The sequence below is a fragment of the Ictalurus furcatus genome, chromosome 27 (assembly GCF_023375685.1).
Source record: "Ictalurus furcatus strain D&B chromosome 27, Billie_1.0, whole genome shotgun sequence".
Classification (NCBI taxonomy): domain Eukaryota; kingdom Metazoa; phylum Chordata; class Actinopteri; order Siluriformes; family Ictaluridae; genus Ictalurus; species Ictalurus furcatus.
In genome coordinates, this window is record NC_071281.1 from 4,325,001 (window position 1) to 4,343,060 (window position 18,060).

An 18,060-nucleotide genomic window follows, 5' to 3' on the forward strand; every position below is an offset into this window, starting at 1 on the left:
CAAGGAAGTCAGTGATTTAAATATTGAAACACGAACCCACATACACACATTTGGAGCTTCGTATTACAATCACACACACACACACACACACCATAAACTGAAGGATGGTGGTGTTTTCAGGAAAGGTGGATGGAAAAAAAAAAAAATCTGGTGCAAGTTGTAACCATGACAACGTTCGATTTGTACTTAAAGAATAACATGTCATAGATTTTATCCATTTATAGTTACATTTAATGTTGTGGAATCTACGTTACAGCAGCTAAAAACAGTCGTTCCCTCACCAGCCTGTAAAGTTGTAAAGTGGGCGTGGCTAAAAACCAAACGTTTGTGAAGTGCAAACTTCAGATTAGAATCAAAGATTTATTCAACGTTTCCAAAACCAGGCGCGAGACTGATGAAGCGACGCGCTCCCGTGATTGCAGGAATGCGAGAGAGGGTGAGACGGTGCGTGGAGTGCTATCTCTGCAGGTCATCATGTCTACACTCTGTGTGTGAGAAAGTGTGTGTGTGTGTGTGCGTATGTGTGCGTACAGTCAGCACAGACATGTCACAAGAGTGTTTGAGAAACAGACAGAAAGAGGGAAGTGGAAAATTTTATAAATAATTTATTTTTATCAAACAAAAGAAAGGACGAGTGAGGGAAGACGGAACAAGAGCGAGAGGGAGAGAAAGAGGGAGAGAGGGCGAGAGAGAGAGAGGGAGGGGGAGAGAGAAAGAGAGAGGAGGAGACAGAGGTGTAGTACTACTCTCATTCTGCAGGGCGGCGCTACTGCAGTCCTGCCTTCAGTTCTCTCTATAAATCTGAATCTTCTGTTCTTTTATACCAGAGATGCCCAAACTAGGGCCCGCGGGCCAACTTTGGTGACTTTTGATTTGGCCCACCATGCCATATGTGAGGGGGGGGGGGGGTATCCGTCGTCATTATGAAACAAAACATTCTTCAGCTTTCTCAAAGTACAGCGGCGGGGCGCGAAAACAGAACGCTAACGAGCTGCTTGCTAAACTTCGATCTGAGCAGAGCGCGCTGCTACGTCCTTCATCAGCTCGAGAAAGCGCATGGGTCGGCTCTCAGATTTCCTGTATTTTACATCAAGAACAGCCATGTGCCAAATCCATCGGGCTTGTGGATGTGATGCGTGACGTCGTCCATATTGTGAATGCTATACGCTCCAAGGTGCTCTCTCGCCGGCAGGTCAAGGTACTGTTGGATGACATGGATGCTCAACCTGGTGATGTGTTGTACGACCAGGAGGTTAGATGGCTGAGCAGAGGAAAAGTTCTCGGGAGGTTTCTGATCTGCGTGATGAGATCAGAGCTTTTCAGGAAAGCAAGATCGGTAGTATTCAAGTGCCCAAATGGCTTTCTGACCTGGCTTTCCTGGTGGACGTCACAGAGCTGCTCAGTGTTTGAAACGTTCAGCTCCAGGGAAAAGACCAGATTATCACCCGGCTTTCTGATCATGTCAGAGCCTTCAAACAAAACACTACTGCTGCTCAGAAGACATCAAGACACAAAGAGCTTTGCTCTTTTTCACTCCCAGTCTCACACTGTTCCTCTCTCTCTCTCTCTCTCATCCCCACATCCAGGAAATTTAGCCCATTTTCCCGGTCCTAGAGAGGCAGGCGTGATGAAAGGTAAGGTACCCGAGTACGATGCTGTTCTCAGCAACCTTATCCAGGAGTCCGACAGTCGCTTTGAGGACTACAGACACAATGCTACTGACTCATAAATGAGGAGAACCATGGCAACTTTACTTTTAATATAATACAGTTCGGTATAATGCAACGTTTACTCTCGGCCCACGGCCCTCAGTCAAGTTTGATTTATGGCCCTTCGTGGGAAAAAGTTTGGGCACCTCTGTTTTATACTGTTCGTTATTCTCTCTCTCTCTCTGTCTTTCTCTTTATCTTTCTGTCTGTGTGTATCTCTCGCTCACTTTCTGTCTCTCTCTCTCACTTTCTGTTGACTTGTAGCTCTCGCTCTCTGTCTTTCTCTTTCTTTCTCTCGTGTCGCTCTCTCTTTCTGTCTGTTTCTCTCTCTCTCTCCCTGACTCTCTTTCTTCCTGTTTACATACTCGTGCTGTAGATAAAAGTTGATCAGACACGTCAGAAAGCTGCACCCACAGGCCTGCACTGCAACAATGGCCCAGTTGTGTAACTTGCTGCACACACACACACACACACACACACACACACACACACACTCATACACCCCTACACCTACATACACTACCCTGAGGAGTTAACCCTTACCTACTACAGCTAAACCTGGGTGTGGGGGTCTGAGTGTACACACACACACACACACACACACACACACACACATACACACACTCATACACCTACATACACTACCCTGAGGAGTTAACCCTTACCTACTACAGCTAAACCTGGGTGTCGGGGTCTGAGTGTACACACACACACACACACACACACACACACACACACATATATATATATATACACACACACACACACACATATACACACACCCCTACACCTACATACACTACCCTGAGGAGTTAACCCTTACCTACTACAGCTAAACCTGGGTGTGGGGGTCTGAGTGTACACACACACACACACACACATATATATATATACACACACTCATACACCTACATACACTACCCTGAGGAGTTAACCCTTACCTTCTACAGCTAAACCTGGGTGTGGGGGTCTGAGTGTACACACACACACACACACACATATATATATATACACACACACACACACACACACATATACACACACTCATACACCTACATACACTACCCTGAGGAGTTAACCCTTACCTACTACAGCTAAACCTGGGTGTGGGGGTCTGAGTGTACACACACACACACACACACATATATATATATATACACACACACATATACACACACTCATACACCTACATACACTACCCTGAGGAGTTAACCCTTACCCACTACAGCTAAACCTGGGTGCGGTGGTCTGAGTGTACACACACACACACATACACACACATATACACCCGCATACACTTACACACACATATACACACATACACTTACACACACACACACAGAGTGTTGCAGTGGTACAGACTGCATGCAAATTCTAACACGTGGCACTAGCTCTCAGTGAGAGTGTGTGTGTGTGTGTGTGTGTGTGTGTGTGTGTGTAGACAGTGGGCTGAGGTTAGGTTTTGGTTTGGGGTTTGCTGGTTTCTTTTACACCATTTACACTGAAACCCAAAAGCCAGAGCATTTCTCCCTCACACTCCATTACACTCCATTAAATATTTACATTCAAACTAATAAACATTTATTTACAGCTAGATGTTTATACACACACACACACACACACATATATATATAAAAACATATATAAACAGCTTTATTAATTTATACACATTATTAATTATTAAAAGAAAGCTATGGTACAGGGAGTAAACACAGTAAGTGTTAGATAAACACCGGGTTGTGGATTTGAACGTAAATATTTCATTTGATAAATGAATTCATATTAATTATTCTAAATACACACATTAGCACACAATAGTACACATTCATGCTCAACTCTTCAAAGTATAATTTTCATAATTATTTACATTTCTAATTTACTTCTGTTTCATACTGTACTTTCACTTCATCGTGATTTCAACAGTACTTTCCGGTTGTTTTATTTGTAAATAATTTGCTATTATTATGATCATATTTATAATAATAAGTTATGATTACAATGTATAATTTTGCATAATAATTATATATTTGCATTATAATTTGCCATGTGCTACATTATTATTGTTAATTCATAATTACATTATTTACATTATTACATTACTTATTACATTACATTGTTATTCTTCTTCTTATTATTCTTCTTATTAATGTTGTATTAACTGTGTTGCCTTCCAACAGTGAATAATTCAGTGATGAATGCTGGTGTGTGCGTTTGTTGTTTAATTAAAGTGAATTTCGCTTCAATGTTTTAAGTGAATGGTGAAACGTTGTTGTAGAATTCATTAGAGTCGGCCTCGATGCTGCGTCACAGATTACAGTTCTTTCAGTTTTTCACTTTGTCTTTGGTTTTGATTTAAAATAGAATAAAGTCTGAAATTCTTGAATGCAGCTCGGAGTGAGAAATGAATGAGCGTCGCACCGGCGGTGTTCCTGAGTGCTCTAGTGCAGAACCCGACACCGAGGACATGTTAGTCTTTACCTCACGCGGAGAGGAGTGAGAGGAGCTGAGTGGAAACGCTGATTAATAAAGTGATGTTGAGAAACACGGTGGTGATATTCAGTGATGATAAAAATACAGCTTAAACAGGAAGCTGATCTTACTCACCATCTCCTCGTCTTCTCTCACAGAGAACAGAAATTACCCTTTAACCAGAACCGTGCTTCCTCCCAACTGCAGCACAGTGTTCACAGCCCTGTGATTAATACACACGCAGTCATTTCACTGACCTGTGTGTTTACTGTGCTGGGCTCTACTGATGAATGTCGGTGTGTGTCGGTGTTTGATGGTGTGTGTCGGTGTGTGTTGGTGTTTGATGGTGAATGTCGGTGTGTGTTGGTGTTTGATGGTGAATGTCGGTGTGTTGGTGTTTGATGGTGTGTGTCGGTGTGTGTTGGTGTTTGATGGTGTGTGTTGGTGTTTGATGGTGTGTGTCGGTATTTGATGGTGAATGTCGGTGTGTTGGTGTTTGATGGTGTGTGTCGGTATTTGATGGTGAATGTCGGTGTGTGTTGGTGTTTGATGGTGTGTGTCGGTATTTGATGGTGAATGTCGGTGTGTTGGTGTTTGATGGTGAATGTCGGTGTGTGTTGGTGTTTGATGGTGAATGTCGGTGTGTGTTGGTGTTTGATGGTGAATGTCGGTGTGTGTCGGTGTTTGATGGTGTGTGTCGGTGTGTGTTGGTGTTTGATGGTGAATGTCGGTGTGTGTCGGTGTTTGATGGTGTGTGTCGGTGTGTGTTGGTGTTTGATGGTGAATGTCGGTGTGTGTCGGTGTTTGATGGTGTGTGTCGGTGTGTGTTGGTGTTTGATGGTGAATGTCGGTGTGTGTTGGTGTTTGATGGTGTGTGTCGGTGTGTGTTGGTGTTTGATGGTGAATGTCGGTGTGTGTTGGTGTTTGATGGTGTGTGTCGGTGTGTGTTGGTGTTTGACGGTGAATGTCGGTGTGTGTTGGTGTTTGACGGTGTGTGTCGGTGTGTGTTGGTGTTTGACGGTGTGTGTCGGTGTGTGTTGGTGTTTGATGGTGAATGTCGGTGTGTGTTGGTGTTTGACGGTGAATGTCGGTGTGTGTTGGTGTTTGATGGTGAATGTCGGTGTGTGTTGGTGTTTGATGGTGAATGTCGGTGTGTGTTGGTGTTTGATGGTGTGTGTCGGTGTGTGTTGGTGTTTGATGGTGAATGTCGGTGTGTGTTGGTGTTTGATGGTGTGTGTCGGTGTGTGTTGGTGTTTGACGGTGAATGTCGGTGTGTGTTGGTGTTTGACGGTGAATGTCGGTGTGTGTTGGTGTTTGATGGTGAGTGTCGGTGTGTGTTGGTGTTTGATGGTGTGTGTCGGTGTGTGTTGGTGTTTGATGGTGAATGTCGGTGTGTGTTGGTGTTTGATGGTGTGTGTCGGTGTGTGTTGGTGTTTGATGGTGTGTGTCGGTGTGTGTTGGTGTTTGACGGTGAGTGTCGGTGTGTGTTGGTGTTTGATGGTGTGTGTCGGTGTGTGTTGGTGTTTGATGGTGTGTGTCGGTGTGTGTTGGTGTTTGATGGTGAATGTCGGTGTGTGTCGGTGTTTGATGGTGTGTGTCGGTGTGTGTTGGTGTTTGATGGTGAATGTCGGTGTGTGTTGGTGTTTGATGGTGGCATGATGTTCGTCATGGCGTGGGATGTTTGAATGTCAGCTGTTGTCATGGCGATACATAAATCGTTTTACTGAGGCTGCAGCATTTTATGTGTGTGTGTGTGTGTGTGTGTGTGTGTGCGTACGGTGTAATACATTGGACTCTACTACAAAGTAAACAGAAAAAAGAGCAGAGTTCATTCAAGAAAATGCACACACACACACGCACACACCCGCGCACACACACACCTCTTTGAAAGGTCTATTCTATTTGGCACAATGTGGTTTTAGACGGATCAAATGTCGCTCTGATCCAAGGTCACTTAGGCTTTTAATACACACACACACACACACACACACACACACACACACCGCATATTTACGCATATGGAAAAATGAAAATCTCGCTATTAAATATACAAAACCTTAAACTTTGATACTCGGTGTGTAACAGAAGGAGTGTGTGTGTTTGTGTGTGTGACCAAGAGAGGGGAGAGAGAGAGAGAGAGAGAGAGAGAGAGAGAGAGAGAGAGAGAGAGAGAGACCTTTACACACAACTCATGACTGTCATGGTCAGACGGGGTGGTGCAGTACTCCTTCCACACACACACACACACACACACACACACACACACACACAGCTGCACTCTGCCAGACCTTGAGCAGTCCCCCTCTTACTGACAGATCTGGAGCTCTGCTCTCACGCAAACCCCGGCTCCCCTGAGACACACCACTGCCAAGAAAACACACACACACACACACACACACACACACACACTCGTACACATTTATACATCTACACAAATACTGCACAATACACAACAGCACGTTTAACAAACACACGAAAACCAAAATTACACTCCGTAGGGACGCACTGCTGCCAACAGGAAATAGAGTCTATCTCTTCCTGTGTGTGTTCTTCCCCTCCCCCTCGCCCCCAAACGAGACCCTCATCTACAGAAAAAAACATTTGAGAGTGTGAGAGAAAGGGAGGGAGAGAGAGAGAGAGAGAGAGAGAGAGAATTCTTGAGAAAGAGTGTGAAACAGAGGCCGGTGTGATACGACCTCACATGTCAGAACAGACAGGAAATGGTGGCGGAGGCCAAAACAAACCTCTCTCGCCCTTTCTCTCTCTCTCCCCCTCCCTCTATCTCTCTCCTCTCACAATGCTGATATTGTTCTCGCCCATTCTTCCCCCCTTCTTCCTTTTCACTCGTTCACACCCTTTATTGGGAATTTTTTCCCTCGTGTCTCGCCACGGCTTCGCCTGACTCGCCGTAACGTGTGCGTAGTCGGTTGTACGATACACCGCGATTTATATGCCACACGCCATGAGTGACAGATGTGACCTGTATATGTGCACGCCACTGTAGAACTTTCTCTCCTTCTGTCTCCATGGGAACCTGGTTGGAAGCCTCGCTGTCTTGGTGTCCTCACGTCTCCTTTAACGCTAACCCTCCTCCTCGTGGTTCTGTTGTCGGGCTGTCGCCATGGAGTTACCGCGGCAACTAAAGCCAGGTGTGGATGACTCATAGGTCGTGTGATGGATCAAGTAGATAGGTGATGAGAGCGAGAGAGAGAGAGAGAGAGAGAGAGGGGGGGGGGACAACGAACTTGAACTTGAAAACAGAGACAATCTGAGAGAATAACCGAAAGACAAACAGAGACAAAAAGAGAGAAAAAACAGCGACAGAGAGGAAAAGACAGAGAGACTGAAAACAGACAGAAAATGAGTCAGAGAGAAAGAGAGAGACGGAATAAGACAGGTAGACTGAAGGAGTGAGACAGAGACAGAGTGAGAAAGAGTGAGAAACACAAAGAGAGAGACTTGTTTAGAAAAAGAGAAGAAGAGTGAGAGAGATATAGAGAGACAGATATATATATACACACACACAGAAAGTGAGACAGATGTAGAGAAAGACATATATACAGAGAGTGAGACAGATATATACAAAGAGAAAGAGAGAGACAGATATATATATATACACACACACACACACACACACAGAGGTGAGTGAGACAGCTGTAGAGGGAGACAAATATATATATATATATATACATATATATACATATCCACACACACACACACACACAGAGGTGAGTGAGACAGCTGTAGAGGGAGACAGATATATATATACACACACACACACACACACACACAGAGGTGAGTGAGACAGCTGTAGAGGGAGACAGATATATATATATACACACACACACACATACACACAGAGGTGAGTGAGACAGCTGTAGAGGGAGACAGATATATATATATATACACACACACACACACACACAGAGGTGAGTGAGACAGCTGTAGAGGGAGACAGATATATATATATACACACACACACACACACACACACACAGAGGTGAGTGAGACAGCTGTAGAGGGAGACAGATATATATATATATATATATACACACACACACACACACACACACACATAGGTGAGTGAGACAGCTGTAGAGGGAGACATATATATATATACACACACACACACACACAGAGGTGAGTGAGACAGCTGTAGAGGGAGACATATATATATACACACACACACACACACACACAGAGGTGAGTGAGACAGCTGTAGAGGGAGACATATATATATACACACACACACACACAGAGGTGAGTGAGACAGCTGTAGAGGGAGACATATATATATATACACACACACACACACACACAGAGGTGAGTGAGACAGCTGTAGAGGGAGACAGATATATATATACACACACACACACACACACACACATAGGTGAGTGAGAGCTGTAGAGGGAGACATATATATATACACACACACACACACACACACACACACACAGAGGTGAGTGAGACAGCTGTAGAGGGAGACAGATATATATATATATATATACACACACACACACACACACACACACACACACAGAGGTGAGTGAGACAGCTGTAGAGGGAGACAGATATATATATATATATACACATACACACACACACACAGAGGTGAGTGAGACAGCTGTAGAGGGAGACAGATATATATATATATATATATATACACACACACAGAGGTGAGTGAGACAGCTGTAGAGGGAGAAAGATATATATATATATATATATATATATACACACACACACAGAGGTGAGTGAGACAGCTGTAGAGGGAGACAGATATATATATACACACACACACACACACACACAGAGGTGAGTGAGACAGCTGTAGAGGGAGACAGATATATATATATATATATATATACACACACACACACACACACAGAGGTGAGTGAGACAGCTGTAGAGGGAGACAGATATGTATATATATACACACACACAGAGGTGAGTGAGACAGCTGTAGAGGGAGAAAGATATATATATATATACACACACACACAGAGGTGAGTGAGACAGCTGTAGAGGGAGAAAGATATATATATATATATATATATACACACACACACAGAGGTGAGTGAGACAGCTGTAGAGGGAGACAGATATATATATATATATATATATATATATATATACACACACACACAGAGGTGAGTGAGACAGCTGTAGAGGGAGACAGATATATATATATATACACATACACACACACACAGAGGTGAGTGAGACAGCTGTAGAGGGAGACAGATATATATACACACACACACACACACACACACACACACAGAGGTGAGTGAGACAGCTGAAGAGGGAGACAGATATATATATATATATACACACACACAGAGGTGAGTGAGACAGCTGTAGAGGGAGACAGATATATATATATATATATATATATATATATATATATATCGAGAGAGTGGGACATGTTAACGTAATGTAAATCACAGCAGATTTTCACACTAATCATGCGTTAATTAATTTCATCCATCCACCCATCTTCTACCGCTTACTCCTTTTCAGGGTCAGGGGGAACCTGGAGCCTATCCCAGGGAGCATCGGGCACAAGGCGGGGTCCACCCTGGACAGGGTGCCAGTCCATCGCAGGGGCGTTAATTAATTTGTGTTTATGAATTAATTAGTGATATATAGCTGCAACTGTTTCTCATCAGAACTTAAAATAAAACAAAAAACAAATACTGTACAGGCCACGCCCACATCCAATAACCGTACACGCCCACAAGAGACAGACTACTAACGGACAGGAGTGACTGGTCATCTGTCACTGTAACGCAGCGTTACTGTGAGCTGAAGCCAGGCTGCTGATTGGCTGTCAGCTGTAAGGCTCGTTATGACATCATCAGCCGGCAGTTGGGATTTCAATTTTGAAGAGAATACTCCGAGCTAGCGTTGTGAAATTAGCCTCGGCCACAAATACATCAATCAGACACAGTTTCAAAATGCAGAGCAAGACGAGAGGCGGCCATTTTACTGTCTGTCTCTGTCTGCCTTTCTGTTTTCTCTCTCTCTCTCATACACATACACACAAACACACACACACACACACATACACACACACATACACACACACACACACACACACACACACAGAGACACACAGACACACATACAGACACAGACACACATACAGACACACACACACACACACACATACAGACACACACACACACAGGGGTAATTATGCGTGCGCGTCTGTCTGTGAGCTCACCGTTTATTTTCAGAGTCGAGACGAGCAGCACAGTCGTGTTTCATGTTTTCTCATCTCCTTGTTTTCTCTCTCTCTCTCGTTTTTCTTCCTCGTCTCTTTCTCCTTTCTTTGCTTTCCATGATGTTTTCTCTCTCTCTATCTCATTTTTGTGTCATCATAATCAATCATTTTCCACCTCTTCATTTGTTCCTCAACCTCGTTTTCTCTTTCTTCTTCATCCTCTTTCTCTCTCTCTCTCTCCTGTCTCTCATTGTCTTTCTGTCTGTCTCTCTTTCTACCTATCTGTCTCTCTTCCTTCTATCTCCCTTTCTGTCTCTCTCTCTCCATCTATCTCTCTTTCTCATTGTCTATCCGTCTCTCTATTTCTGTCTCTCATTGTCTGTGTCTCTCTCTACTTTTCGCTCTCTTGTTGTCTTTCTGTCTCTCTACTCTTCTCTCTCTCATTGTCTTCGTGTCTTGCTCTCTCACCAGCTTTGCTCTCTGCCTCTATCTCTCCATGTCAATCTCTATTTTCCTGTCTCTTGCTATCTTTGTCACTCTCTATCTTTCTCATTGTCTCTCTCCCTCTCTCTGTCAGGCTGTATGTGATGTAACACGCGTGTTCACTGACGGATCGCCTACATTACATGGTGTGTGTGTGTGTGTGTGTGTGTGTGTGTGTTACATTACATGATAACTCAGGAATGAGAGGTAAAACGCTCCATTGTTTACAGTCCCATTAAGTAAACACTGTAAGAGAAGGCACAGGCCTGGGCCACGTCCCAAACCTCTGCACAGTGTGTCAGTAGTGTAGTCAGAGTAGTGCACTACTACCCGTGTGTGACGTGCACTCCGTTACTACGCCGTCTTCGCTAACCACGTTTTACTGGTAACGGCTTCACACGGGCCACGTCTCAAACCTGAGGCAGTGCACTGTTTAGGAAAGCCGTGTGCGGTTTGGGACGCAGCCCAGCTCCCTCATGCAGTAAATAAGAGCTGTTTTGCAGACGGTGTGTGTGTGTGTGTGTGTGTGTGTGTGAGGTGGCGATAGCATCGACCAGAGGTGGCTAACAGCAACTGGCTTCTCAGTCAAAACACACATGCAGCTGCTCATGTGGGAACAGGCCCGAGCGGCTCGCAAAAATATCCAGTAACCCATACACACACACTCGTACACACACACACACACACACACACACACACACACTGATAATTAGGATGCTCTGGGCAGAGAATTTGGAAACACACTAGAAGTTTTTGGAACCAGAGAGAAATCCTGCGTCTATAATAAAAGAGAAATAATAGAGGGAAATAAAAGAGAGATAAAAGGGAGATGAAAGAGAGATAAAAGGGAGAGGGATGAAAGACTAATGCATTTAAAAAATAGTTTAAAAAGCTGAAAAGTTGAACAGTGCTCACAACGAGGAAAAAGACTACATTTTTTTTAAGCTCCTTTACTGTTTGTCTCTCTATCTCAGGTTAAATCATGTGTGTGTGTGTGTGTGTGTGTGTGTGTGTGTGAGCGTGCTTGAGGCTCTGAAGCGTTACTGCACGCTATGAGGGTCTCGCGCCTGTGTGTGTGTGTGTGTGTTAAGACTTTCCCGTTAAAACGTGTCTGAATTGGGAGTATGGAATTCCCCAAATGTTCCTCTTCCTGGATTGGACTGGACTGGATTGAACTGGATTGGACTGGCCTGGATTGAACTGGATTGGTCTAGATTGGTCTGCATTGGAGTGGATTGAACTGGATTGGATTGGACTGGATTGAACTGGATTGGACTGGCCTGGATTGAACTGGATTGGTCTAGATTGGTCTGCATTGGAGTGGATTGAACTGGATTGGATTGGACTGGATTGAACTGGATTGGACTGGCCTGGATTGAACTGGATTGGACTGGCCTGGATTGAACTGGATTGGTCTAGATTGGTCTGCATTGGAGTGGATTGAACTGGATTGGATTGGACTGGATTGAACTGGATTGGACTGGCCTGGATTGAACTGGATTGGTCTAGATTGGTCTGCATTGGAGTGGATTGAACTGGATTGGATTGGACTGGATTGAACTGGATTGGACTGGCCTGGATTGAACTGGATTGGTCTAGATTGGTCTGCATTGGAGTGGATTGAACTGGATTGGATTGGACTGGATTGAACTGGATTGGACTGGCCTGGATTGAACTGGATTGGTCTAGATTGGTCTGCATTGGAGTGGATTGAACTGGATTGGATTGGCCTGGATTGAACTGGATTGGTCTGCATTGGAGTGGATTGAACTGGATTGGTCTGGATTGAACTGGATTGGTCTGGATTAGGGATGCCACGAGAACCGATACTTCGGTACCAAGTCGGTACCAACATTCTTAAAAGGTGACGATACTTGTTTTTCTGGAATAGCGTTGGAACCGTTTCTAATGGAGGTACCGAGGTTGCGATTCTTCCGGACCTGAACGGGGCAGCAAATACGCGCAAGTGTTTTAGTCGGTCCACACGTGGTGAGGAAGAAGTGGAACGCCTACGAGCACACGGGAAAAACTACAGAAGTTTAGCTTAGCTCAACAAGTTTAGCTCCGCCCCGACTCATTGAGAGGAAAGCTAGTATCGCTTTCTGATCTTTCATTTCAAACAAAGCGAGGAAACACCTGGGATTTGCCGAAGCACCTGAAAGACGGTCCTATATTATGTTTGTTTGCGGCAGCTGGCTTTGTGGCCGTGAAACCAGCTAACGTTATGCTCCGTGTAATGTTAGCGATAGCCAGTTATTTGTTAACGACGCTAACGCATTGCGATGTTCTAAACTACCTCCTAATGGACACCATGCATCGCCATTCAGCCCGTGTCCTGTCAGATAAATGTAGCCTCATGTCACTAATAATTATTCACCTGTTCATGCTTTTAATAACTCTTTCTGTCCTGCCCCCATATCAGTGAATTTAAACTAATGCCTGCATTCAGAGTATAAGGGGGGTGTGTGTGCGCGCGCGTCTCAGAGTGCTGCACCTCCACTGTAGCCTCCACTCATTGTCAGACAGTGTTTGATAACTAAAATCTCTCCCTCTCGCTCTTTTTGCCAGCATCAGCCAGAGGAGGATGTCCTCCAGGAGAGTTTTTAATTAATATTTTTTAATTTTTATTTTTTATACCACACCGTGGTATCGACTTTGGTATCGAGTATCGTGTACTTTTGGTGGTATCGGTACCGACTACTAGATTTTTGGTATCGTGACATCCCTAGTCTGGATTAAACTGGACTGGACTGGATTGAACTGGTTTGGATTTGAACTGGATTGGTCTGGATTGAACTGGATTGGTCTGGATTGGTCTGGATTGAATTGGTCTGGATTGGACTGGATTGGTCTGGATTGGATTGGACTGCATTGGATTGATGATGTGATAAATATCTCTCTATCTTTCTACGTTAATAACTTCATGTTCAGAATTATTCGTTAATAACTCTACATTAACTTTCAGGATCGCTCAAATGTATGTGCGTTATTCTAATTCTCTTATCATTATTTCACACTTCTCTGCCTCTAGTTTAGATCCGTGGCTTCCATGTCTCACACACACACACACACACACACACACAGAGTTCCACAGCATCAGTGCACCAGTGCATGCTGGGAGCTGCACACAATGCAGTGTTTGTGCAGTGGAGCGTGGGACTGAACCTCAGGCTCTTTCTCAGACTGAAGCTTCCCCATCAACACACACACACATATTTTTATACTTTATTTTCTATTTTGCGTGTTTTTTTTTTTCTCTCCTACACACCAGTGACCAATCACGCAGCTGATTGGATGATAGCACTTTATGCTAATATATGTTTGTTATTCGATCTGTGGAATTTAAATATTTATTCGTAAACTGTTTGCAGTCAAGTTTACACAAAAAATGAGGTGTTCATGAAATTCCTGTTAGTTGGGGGGGGGGAAAGTTTGCATTCTACGTTTCCATAAATTTCCATCTAAGGAGACTCACCGCTGTGAACGTCGACTGATCGGCTTCGAATCGTATAATCGCCGATGGGTTTAAATAAATAAATAAATAAATAATATATATATATATATATAATATATATATATAATATATATCACTTAATTATCTCAGAACGTTTTGTAAAACTCCATCCGTAAATAAGGACAAATAAGACTTAGCTGATCAGGTAGCTGACGCACTGCAGTGGCCGAGCAGCATTACTGGCTGAGCTGCATTATACACATGCCACACTTAGGGGGCGCTCTTTCACCCGGTAGCTTTCAGCTCTCTTTCCACTCCCTCCCGGATTTTGTGATTTTTACGATCGCAGAAATGAACATAAAATCGAGCAAACTCAATACGCAATATTCAGAGGAGCTTGCAATTTTTTCGCAACTTACCGTAGATTCGTGCCGAGACGCTTCACGTGACGTCATCGCGACTGTACGTACTGTCTTTCTGCCGTTAATGGAATTTTGTGGGCGTGGCTGAATGGAAATCAGCCCTGCCTTGGAAAGGCAGCGCTTGGAAATTTCGAGCTGTTTATAAGCATCATTTCACGTGAATAAACTCAAAACGTCCTTCACGTGCCGGGACACAAAAAATCGAGAAACGTTTCAAAATCCAGTCGAGACGAGAGGTTACTAACATGAGATGGAGGAAAAGGGGGCGGGGCTCCCAGGGGGTCAGGTAAAACGTGTAGAGGGAATTTTTAGTTCGGTCCGACCATGAGAACATTTACACGCACCTTTGCTGAATGGTGATGAACTAACGGACGACGAGATGGACCAGCGTGTGAGGTCACATGACACCATGAATCTGTAAATTAATTAACGGAACGGAAATTAACCGTTCAGGTATCTATAAAAACGCTGAATACACATTACCCATATTCCCTAACACAACATGTGTAACGTAGTTAAACCACAATAGGGTGGTTTAACACACACACACACACATCGCACAGTTCCGCTACACCATCACCGTGGCAACAAGAGCTCACCAGCGCCCTGTGTGCACAAGATCTGCTTCACACCGGCGGTTACTAGGGCAGGACTGCAAACACACACACACACACACCTTTTAGACTTTAGCCCTAGAGGCTATGTGTTAATAGTGCGAGTCTCAAATGACAATTAGAACATTACAGTGTGTGTGTGTGTGTGTGTGTGTGTGTGTGTAGGTGTGTGTATGTGTGAGTCTAAACTCTTTCCATTAGGTACGCTCTCTCTCTCTTTCCTTTCTCTCACCTTTCACCTTCCTCGCCTTATCCTGTCTGTCTCTCTCGCTGATGTGAAGCTGTCTGTCAGTCTGTCTTTCTCTCTGTCTGTTGATATTTTGGGAGAGAACAATGACAGGAAGTGTGAGGCTGCAGTTTAACTTCACCTCTGCTGAACATTTGGAGAATGAGAGAGAGACAGAGAGAGAGAGAGAGAGCGAGAGAGAGAGAGCTGATAATCCTGCAGTGCTCATATTATATGGACTAAAACCTTAGAAACACACACACACACACACACACACACACACACACACACACACACACACAGAGCATTCTTTACATACAGCACATAACTACCTGAAGGTCGCATGTGTGGCACAGACTCGTAACTGTTTGTCTATATCTATCTAGCTGTCTTCCTGTCTCTCTTTTTAATGTCGATCCATCTGTCTGTCTGTGCATTCATCTCTCTTTATTCGTCTGTCTGTCTGTCTATCCATCTATATCTATCGGTTTGTCTGCCTGTTTGTTTATCTGTCTGCATGTCTACTCATCTGTCTGTCTGTCCTTCTGTCTGTCTATCTGTTTATCTGAGAGTAGTATATGTACTCTGATTGGCTGAGAGCAGTACTGTATGTTCTGATTGGCTGAGAGCAGTACAGTGTGTTCGGGATTGTCTGAGAGCAGTACAGTGTGTTCTGATTGGCTGAGAGCAGTACAGTGTGTTCTGATTGGCTGAGAGCAGTACGGTGTGCTCTGATGCTGGTGCTACACTGCTGACCCACTGTCCTGCATCCACATGAGCTGTGTGTGCGTGTGTGTGTGTGTGTGAGGAAACAGGAGATGGTATTTGTTAGAAAGGCGTGTCCAATGCAGCCTCGGCTAACAGGAAGACTCCATTAAGACGCCACGTGTGGTGTGAAATTCCAAACCGCAGACAGCAGGACACTACTGATAGCGGTGGCCCTTTTAATTTTACTGCCCGAGACGAGATTAACACAATGGGGTGATGACGGATTTGTAGATCAGGTGACTGGAAGGACTGCTTAAGGAGAAGTCTTACGGGTTAGAACACCCAAACACACACACGCTTTCCAACAAGTGCAAACCGACACTTCTAAAAATTGACTCCTTGATTCTCTATTACTTCATGACCGAATCATTCATTTGAACCAAAATGAGTTTTTTACAGTTACATTTGAGTCTAGAGCTGCAACAACTAATCGATAAAACAGATAATAATCCATTAGGAAAATCCTTGTCAATGAATCTCATTATGGATTAGTTGGTCTGCGCGGCACGGGGTGCGTTTACTTATTACGTTACTTCTGTTCCGAAAACACGCTTCAGAGAGTAAATACTAAAGTTGTGTCCCAAATGACGTACTGTACACTTACACTGTGCACTGTGCACTACCGTCTAGTGCTGTGATTCTCAACCGGGGGTCCGCGGTCAGTGATGTAATTGCAGGGGGTCCGTAGGAAAGTGTTAAAAATGTTGAAATAATATTATGTATATAAAAACATATTCAAACGAGATATTTTAAAATGAATCAATTTGGTTATTCGCAAATATCGCGTTAGCTGAGCTGACGATCGTTCATTGATGGGATTTTATTCAAAATTTATTTACAATATAATTTACAAAAAAAAATCTTTTTGCAAAAACCTCCGAGTGGTAGAGAAGTTCGAGTGTCACGTTGATGGATAAAATAAACAAAGGATCATTCAGAGAGTCAAATTAAATGTCACACCAACAATAAAATGTAAAAAATAAAATCTTGAAAGGTTTTGATTCAATTTTAACGTTAATATTATTAATGTTAAATATTAATAAAATAAAGCAACGTATATAGAAATGTCTGTTTAATATGTAGCCTATATAATTGTTGTTGAGTGAGTGGGGTGTGGATTGTTTGAAATATGCTTGGGGTCCAAATCTCACAAAAGGTTGAGAACCACTGGTCTAGTGTATGAATTTTAGAAAGATAATATCGTCTCAAATGGAACACATTAGTTTTTTACTAACCTAAAAGTTTGCCCCATCCGATTAATCGGAAAAAATAAATAAATAAATAAATCGGCCAGCTAATCGATTATGAAAATAATCGTTAGTTGCAGCCCTATTTGAGTCATAAATGTCTTCGAGAACTGAGCGCCGCTGTTTATCGGCCAAAAAAATATTTTAAAAAAAACCTATCTGCTACTGCGGAAACTGAATCAGGAAGTTTAAAAGAATCTTCTGAATCACTGGGTCAATTGACTCACCGTTGAAGAAGCTCTTGACCTTCAGGTATCCGACGCTGAGCCTGAGGACGGACAGTTTGTCCAGCCGGGAGCGAACGTCCTCGGAGAAGGGCAGCAGGCTGGTCAGCTTGTCCAACTCCATGTTTAGCCGATCCCTGTGCCGCTTTGAAGGGTTGGACTTGGCGCCTTCGGGCGGAGGAGGCTTCGGTCTGGAACAAGAACCCAAATACCCAACT

General features: G+C 43.6%; 2 protein-coding genes across 4 annotated transcripts in view; both read right to left on the reverse strand.

Annotated features, from left to right (window-relative positions):
* Positions 1–18,060, reverse strand: part of ahr2 (aryl hydrocarbon receptor 2) — a 54,032-nt gene that overhangs the window by 23,717 nt on the left and 12,255 nt on the right. Inside the window, exon 2 of the mRNA XM_053617171.1 lies at positions 17,846–18,033. Coding sequence (XP_053473146.1) covers positions 17,846–18,033 — 188 coding nt within the window. The remainder of the gene's footprint in view (positions 1–17,845; positions 18,034–18,060) is intronic.
* LOC128603002 (histidine-rich glycoprotein-like) lies at positions 3,882–6,067 on the reverse strand. Of its 3 annotated transcripts, XM_053617175.1 has the most exons (3): positions 4,314–6,067; positions 4,128–4,212; positions 3,882–4,008 (listed from the first exon to the last, which is right to left on the reverse strand). In XM_053617175.1, exon 1 carries the CDS (start codon positions 5,878–5,880, stop codon positions 4,459–4,461), a length of 1,422 nt encoding a protein of 473 aa, XP_053473150.1. In that variant the 5' UTR covers positions 5,881–6,067; the 3' UTR covers positions 3,882–4,008; positions 4,128–4,212; positions 4,314–4,458. The 3 variants fall into 3 exon arrangements, with proteins under 3 accessions (XP_053473150.1, XP_053473148.1, XP_053473149.1); XM_053617173.1 differs by lacking the exon at positions 3,882–4,008 and having other exon boundaries at positions 4,078–4,212; XM_053617174.1 differs by lacking the exon at positions 3,882–4,008 and having other exon boundaries at positions 4,094–4,225.

Bases quoted from the DNA above. Each gene is read 5' to 3' on its own strand.
- LOC128603002 (XM_053617175.1), bottom strand. From the start codon at position 5,880: ATGACAACAGCTGACATTCAAACATCCCACGCCATGACGAACATCATG.